This window comes from Microtus oregoni, unplaced genomic scaffold (assembly GCF_018167655.1).
Source record: "Microtus oregoni isolate MIOR12 unplaced genomic scaffold, Mior012 000020F_ref0000438, whole genome shotgun sequence".
NCBI lineage: Eukaryota > Metazoa > Chordata > Mammalia > Rodentia > Cricetidae > Microtus > Microtus oregoni.
The window spans coordinates 25142225-25149581 of record NW_024543079.1 but is presented as its reverse complement, the minus strand read 5'-3'; the positions used below and the strand labels follow the sequence as shown (position 1 = coordinate 25149581).

General features: G+C 42.4%; 1 protein-coding gene across 1 annotated transcript; it reads left to right on the top strand.

The window, feature by feature from the left end:
* Positions 1–2186: 2186 nt before the first annotated feature.
* Positions 2187–4826, top strand: Otor (otoraplin). Its single transcript, XM_041670081.1, has 4 exons — positions 2187–2301; positions 2613–2752; positions 3621–3728; positions 4803–4826. Exons 1-4 carry the CDS (start codon positions 2187–2189, stop codon positions 4824–4826), a joined length of 387 nt encoding a protein of 128 aa, XP_041526015.1.
* Positions 4827–7357: the final 2531 nt, after the last annotated feature.

Below are 7357 nucleotides of genomic sequence, written 5' to 3'. Positions count from 1 at the left end.
CAGTGCTAGATCCCACATGCCTGAAGCAGTACCTGGCATATGGTACATGCTCAGCAAATCTTTACCAAACACAACTGTGTATTGATTGCTTCTAAAATGTTGCTGAGACGGTTTTCCAGTGCGAGGGTTTCCTAGCAATCGGGAACCAAGGAATAATTAAATAAATAAAGTCACACAATGCAACAAAACTTCACACAAGAGACTCTTCGGGGGAGAAACAGAATGGTGGCTCTCTCTGAGTGGGAACAGAGACAACGGCAGGCTGCGGGAAGAGGGTGGGCTCCTTAGGGTTTTTGGAGCAGTGAGCTGGTGGAAGAGTTCATTGTGACATGAAGTATTGCTTGGCCATTAACCATGAGTCATGGGGGTGCGAATTTCCAACTCCTAGCCCCTGGACAAGCCAGGGGAGGGAGATTTTTCACTGGCCTGTACCGTTCAGTTCCATTTCCTATGGGAGAGATGCTTAAATGCAGGGATAACTGTTTCTATTGCTGGGAAAAGTCACCATGGCCACAATTCTTATAAAGGGAAACAATAAATTGGTCTGGCTTACAGGTCAGAGGTTTAGTCTAATATTGTCATAGGGGAAAATATGGTGGCACGCAGACAAACATGGTGGTGGAGAGGTAGCAGAGAGTTCCACATCTAGTCTGCAACGAGCAGGAAGAGTGAGAGACACAGTACCTTGCTTAGGCTTTGGAAACCCCAAAGCCCACCCCCAGTGACACACTTTCTCCATCAAGACCACAGCTCCCAATAATGCCACTCCCTATGAGCCTATGGGGGACGTTTTTATTCAAACTGCCACAACAACAAACCTCAAATTTCATTCTCTGTGGCCAATCATGGCATTTGCCAACTAAATACCTGACCTTAGAGGAAGTTGTTACGGTTTTGATCTTGAATGTCCCTGAAAAACCCGTATGTTAAACATGTGCTCCCCAGACTGGAGTAGTTGGGAGGAATTAGCACCTTTGAGAGGGGAGACTTACTGAGGGGTATAGTGTCTTTGGGGTGACCCAGAGGGGGTCACAGAGCCTCACTGGCTGTTTTCTCTCCATCTTCTGTTTTCTTGCAATAAGCTAACTGGGGTTCTCTGCTACTGGCTTCCACCAAGATATGCCTCAGACCCGAATCAACGGGAGCAGGGATCATGGCTCTAAACTTCCAGATCTGTAATTCAGAATAAACTATTTATCAGTTGATTGTCGCAGGCATGTGTTGTAGAGAGGGAAAGCAAATTTACCCAGAAATAAAGACCACCATTTCCTCACCCACTTATCTCTTGGCTCCACATTGGTAGGATCTGGTTGTGGTATGTTATACAATCCACCAGTGGCCCAGGCTAAACATGTCTCCTAAGAAACCTATCACAGAAGATTTGTATAAGATTACGTTATTTATTATGTAAATCAGGAATTTTATTAGATTTACTAAAAATTACTTTTATACTCATGACATTTTTATTTTGTAAAGTGTTTATGTGTACGGCATGGTGTGTGTGTATGTTGTTTACATATGTGTGGATGCACATGTGTTCCTGAAGAGGCCTGAAGTTGACATTGGGTGTCTTCCTCAATTTTCCTCCACTTCATTTATTTATATTCTTGTTGAACCCAGAGCTTGCTGATTCTAGTTAGTCTGGTCAGCCAGGTTGCCTCAAGGATGCCTATGTTCATCTCCAGAGAGCTGGGAAAACAGGTGGGCCACCATGCCTGATCAGTATTTGTGTGGGTTCTGGGGTTCTGAACCCTATTCTTCAGACCTGCACCGCTGCTATCCACCGAGCTGTCTCCTCAGCCCGTTTTACATCTTGAACAGGTATCTGCCTTCAACAAATGTTTGCTCACAAACCAAAAGGACAGGAGGGCAAAACAGAAAAGTAAACAATGGTTGGTGTTCTCGCAGTCCTCTTAATGGTGCTTTGACACTGGTGGGCGCCACAGCCGTGGAAGATGTAGCTTTACCATGGTGCATCATCGCTTTGGAACACCGCATGGAATTTGACTCTTTCTGGAAAAAGAAATGCTGAAAAGCCTCTGGAATCCAGGAGCACACGTTATGAAAGCAGGGGTGGGGGTGGCCCCTTCCTATTGGCTGAGTATTTACCCCAGGGGTCTGGCTTTCAAATAAAAGAGCCACTCAAGTCAGGCAAAGAGTGCTAGTAAAAACAGCCACAGGGGAAGATGGCAAGAATATGGATTCTTTTGCTTGGGGGCCTAGTGGCTCTGTGTGGAGGGCATGGAGTATTTATGGATAAACTTTCTTCTAAGAAGTTGTGTGCAGATGACGAGTGTGTCTGTAAGGAGTTGTTCATGGTTCGGTATTCATTATCTTCCTATTGCATGATTGAAACGATGTCTGGATAAAGCTGGATTTTACTTTGTAGTGAATCTTAAATGTGTGTGTTCTCAGCACTGCATCTTGTGACCTGTGTTTGGTGTCTAACTGTGGAGAATTCACTTGCCTTAGATTTTGCTGCAGCTTTTAATCTTCAGGCTTTCTCTGTCTGTCTGAAACGCAGCTGGACTTTCATACTTTGCTCAGATGCTTTGCCTTTTTACTCCGAGGACAACTGGTCACTTTGGATTTGTTTGTTTGTTTTCTTCCAGATACTATTTCTCTAGCTAAAGCACAGGAAGATTACAATGCCCCTGACTGTAGGTTCATCAATATCAAGAAAGGGCAGCAGATCTATGTTTATTCCAAGCTGGTAAAAGAAAATGGAGCTGGAGAGTTTTGGGCTGGCAGTGTAAGATGAAATTGTTTAAACATATGTATTTCTTACCTGTGCTGTTTTTAACTCTTCCTGGTTTTCCTACCTTCAGCCCCTCTACTGCCTAATAGTAACTGTAAAGACAACGTGAGGAATGGAAATGGAAACACAAAAATTCAGATTCATTTTTCTGTTACTGTATTTAAAGGCAAGGTCTCATAACAAAATTGAAGTTAAGTCAAAATGATGTTTTGAGAAGAAAAGAACCATGCATGCTGAGGCTTCTGCATCACACAGAAGTTGAATCTCGTTCAAAAAATGTCTGAGAAGATTTGCCAAGAGAAAGGGTTGCATGTTAGCGGTCTGTCTAAATGAGAATGTTCCTTTAAGAAAAGTTAGAACCCTCTTTGATTCTTCAGGAGCTGCTTTCCCGAGTTAAAATGTACACACAGACCCTGCGGAGCCCAGGGGAGAATGAAGCATGCTTCTTGTTATCCCAAAGATGCATCCTAAATTGAGGAAGGATTCAATCAGAATGTATTCAGTGGATGGCCCTCAGAATTTTTAAGGAGTGGGAAGTATACAATACTTTAAAATGAGTGTCTATTTGCTTTAAAATTTTTATTGACCTTAATTTTTTTATAGCATCTGGAAGATCTCAGGTAATTCACGAGATTGCAGAAAGCGAAGCAATGTTCAAGTACTGAGACAAATCAGATCTGCCCCACAAAAGACAGACACACAAATCTTGGTGCTACCAGTGAATTTCAGATTTGCTCTGAATTCCCTGGGATGCACAGTGAAAAGGAAGCTCTGGCTCATGGAATTTTCATTATGAGGAAAGAAGTTTCTCAAATCCCCTGACATCAACTTATCCCTGACTGTTGCTGTTCTGGGCACACAGGTTTACAGTGACCACCAGGATGAGATGGGAATTGTGGGTTATTTCCCCAGCAACTTAGTTAAAGAGCAACGTGTCTACCAGGAGGCCACCAAGGAAGTCCCAACCACGGTAAGCATCTCAAATCTTGGGGGTAATGTAGACAGGTCCTCAATAAAGGAGTATGTTCTTCAGCTCACAGTATATGCTGCATGACACAGGTGCCCACGGTGGTTTATGAGACAGTGACGTTTAAGATGTACATACTGACTATCAGCCTTATGACGATGTCACGCTTCCTTCACACCCTACAGTCACCCTGAGTTTAGCTCTTACATGTTTCCACTTTAAAAGACTGTATTTTATCTTTATCAGGGATATAACTGGCCAGTAAGATTATTCATTTATATGTACAACTTGATGCTTTGACATCATAAAGTGATCATCCCACCGAAGCTGATTCACGATTCCCACCTGCCACCTCATACAGTTACCCTCCCTTCCTCCCCTCCTCCACCCCTGTCTCATGTGTGTGTAGCAATGGAGACTGACCTAGCATGTTTCAGTTAAACAGCACAATTCTCTTTCTGTTTTAAATGCAAGTTATCCTGGAAAGGTATCTCTGGCATAAAGAAAGAAACTAAAGAATCACTAAGCTGTTCTCCCTGATGGTTTTGTGAAAGGTAGATTTATTTATGAAAGGTAGATTGAAGGAAAATAATTAGCACCTGTTTTTGAGAAAGTCAAAATATTCTAGAAAATCCTTGGAGTCTTATTTTTCTGGCAGATAGACTCTACTTATGCATGAAATAAAATCCTGCTCTTCCCTCTGCCCTGGGGCCCTGTAAACAGTGGCGAAAATAAAAGATCCTTTCTGAGCTCCTTTGCATGATGGTTATTTTGAAGTAAGTTTCCCAAGCTGATGGCTGTGCTTCAGACATAGCCCAGCCTAACGGATGGGGCTCACCTGTCATCACATTGCTGCACTGCGCTCCACCTGTCAACTACAAATCCGAGATAGACTTGAAGACCTTCGTTTTAAATGGTATTTGACTGGAAGTGATAATTCTTTCAAATCCTTAGGTTTTCAGCCTTGACTGATCATGAATCCAAAGTTCTCTGTTATAAAATCTGATTTTAAATTAAAAATCTATATGTGCATTTTTTTTTGTCCAGCCTGAAAGTTCAATCTTTTCCCCTTCCCAGGAGATTGACTTCTTCTGTGAATAAGAAATTAGCTAACACTGCAGATAAAATGGAAACACCAATGATGAAAACAAGAAATGGAAATAACCAAGCTGGTGTATCTGTGCCTTTCCGGCTTTGCCTGATGGCAGGAGTACAGATCTAGAAGGAGGCAATCTATGGGAACTGTCAACTCGGCCTGGTTTGCTTGCCCCGTCTTCCCAAGGGGTGGCCACAGAGTACTGTTTGAATCACATCAGTCATTTATAACTAGAGAGTTTGCAGTGAAGAGAATCTTCAATCACTCAGTGGTGCACATACAAGGTGTCGTTAGTTTTAAATGGTCATTCTTCCCAGCTCTGGCTTCAGGCTCATAAGCTCCATGAGTTGTACATCTGGTTTTTGAACGTGTTTTCTGTTATTTGTCTCTCTGGGCATCTAAAGTCTTAATACTGTACTTGTCAGGGTATTCTAGTATTGTTACTTCTTCTATTTGATACCCTTGGATGTGAGAATGCTAAGTATAAAAAGAACCTTTGTACTCGTAAATATTTAAACTATGTCTCTGGATTTTAAAAAAAAATATTTCACAAGCTATTTCATGTGGGGGATAGCTTTACATTCTAAAAGATCAATTTGTGTTTAAATCGGTCTGTGTGTTTGTGTTGGGATGGAAATCTTAGGAAGCTCTTTTGGTGGCACAGTTTCCTTTGACTTTGTTGCCTGTCTGGGTCTTTTTTAAGCTTTTAGTCAGCAAAGGGATAGCTAAACCCAGGTCTGAAGACTTTTTCCTCCACTTCTGTCTTATACAAATCCTGCTTAGCAAGTGTAATGCATTAAGAAGTTACCTTGGAGTGTTACCAAGGAGTCAAGAGTTCCCTTTTTGTAAGCGAACAACTGAAATTCCTGATGCCTGTCATCCCAAACACCAGAGAGCAGAAACAGGAAATGAATTTAAGCGGCATTTTATTCAGAGAGCTGGAAATCTGGGAAGACAGAGTCAATGTCCCCAAATCTGCCATTCTCTCGCCATCTACAGCTGAAGCTAGCAGTGACATCTGCAAAGTTCAGTCTTAGTTCTCCGGTGTGGGTCACTTTTGCCTCTGAGAGTCAGTGTTGGTGAGTCTACCCCTATTATCCCCTATGTTCCCACGCTTTAGCAACCTTCTTTGTGCTTCTGTACCCCGAGGCCACTGAGCCTGCACAGAGGCACCTCTGGGTTATGTGTCTAGGTTGTAGGTCAGCTCCGATCAAACTGTTAGTGTTGCGTGCCCAGCTCCTTGCAGTGTGGACACGCAGATTCCTTTCTACAAGAAGTAGCCAGTGTGCTGCTGTAACACGTGAGCATGCCCCTATCTTTTCCCACTGCCTTTGTAGGTTCCCAGTCTCAGAGATCTGAAAAATTTAAATCGGACCCAGAAGAAAACTCCCAGCAGCTTCTGGGAGGAGAGAGTGAGTAGGAGGAAGAGAGGAAGCCATGTTTTCTGAGGTGGTGCTCTCTTGTCAGCTGCTTCAGAGGAACGGGGTGCTCTTTAAAGAACGGGGTGCTCTTTAGAGAACGGGGTGCTCTTTAGAGAACGGGGTGCTCTTTAGGGAACGGGGTGCTCTTTCTTTAACATCTGTGAAACATTTGAGGAAGCAGTGTCCTTGTTTCTTAAGTGAATTAATCTTAAAGATCTATTCTTTCCAGAAACCCATGATTCTATGCTTACAGTTTTCTGAAGTTGTCTTTAAGGAATGTTGCAAATAATTAGCATACCGTGCACACATGCGTGCACACACACACACACACACACACACACTTACATTCAGGGTTCACAAACATTATTCTTAATGTCTGTGGTAATATATATATATTTGTCTTCATTTTTAGGAAAAATCAGATGTTCCAATAAAGGGTTTTTCTGTTTGTTTGTTTGTTTTGTCCTCTCTCTCTTCTCTCTCTCTCTCTCTCTCTCTCTCTCTCTCTCTCTCTGTGTGTGTGTGTGTGTGTGTGTGTGTGTCTGCGTGCATGCGTGCAGGGTAAACAAACTAGGGAGGTACAATGTAGTAAAACTTCTAGTATGCCTATTTCTGGGTCCTCAAATCAACCTGCAAATCAGAACAAGCAAACAAACAAAAAACCCTCCTCCCCCTCCCTGCTGTCCCATACCTAGTCACCAGTGATCTCACTCTCTTTGACATTCTCTTTGAGTGTTTGTCATCAGGGTTGTGGGTAAATAAGTGGCGAAGGGTTCTTTAGAATATTAGTCTTATGATTCCATGGAAACAATAACATGAACCTAATTGATAAGTCTGTGGATAAACAATCCCATCTCTCATTCTCAAACACTTCTTTGGCTACTTCCTGAGAACAAGCAAATGTAAAATAAAAATGCTTTTTTTTTCTTTTAAAAAAAAGCAATTTAAGGCAGTTTTATTGTTGTAGTTGTTTTGGTTTTTGTTTATTTTTGTTTTGCTAAACATCCTGGGGTTATGCCTGTAGACCTGGCAGCATAGTCCTGCTATCATAGTGTGTGTTTTTGTAGAAGCTGTCCTTCTTTGTGCCAGGGTCCAGGGTCAAGGATCAGTGGAAG

What these genes read in the sequence shown, in the direction of transcription:
- Otor (XM_041670081.1), top strand. Translation starts at nt 2,187, where the DNA reads ATGGCAAGAATATGGATTCTTTTGCTTGGGGGCCTAGTGGCTCTGTGT. An exon ending in GAGAGTTTTGGGCTGGCAGT is followed by an intron (nt 2,753 to 3,620) that starts GTAAGATGAAAT and finishes CTGGGCACACAG; the next exon opens with GTTTACAGTGACCACCAGGA. An exon ending in CCAAGGAAGTCCCAACCACG is followed by an intron (nt 3,729 to 4,802) that starts GTAAGCATCTCA and finishes TCCCCTTCCCAG; the next exon opens with GAGATTGACTTCTTCTGTGA.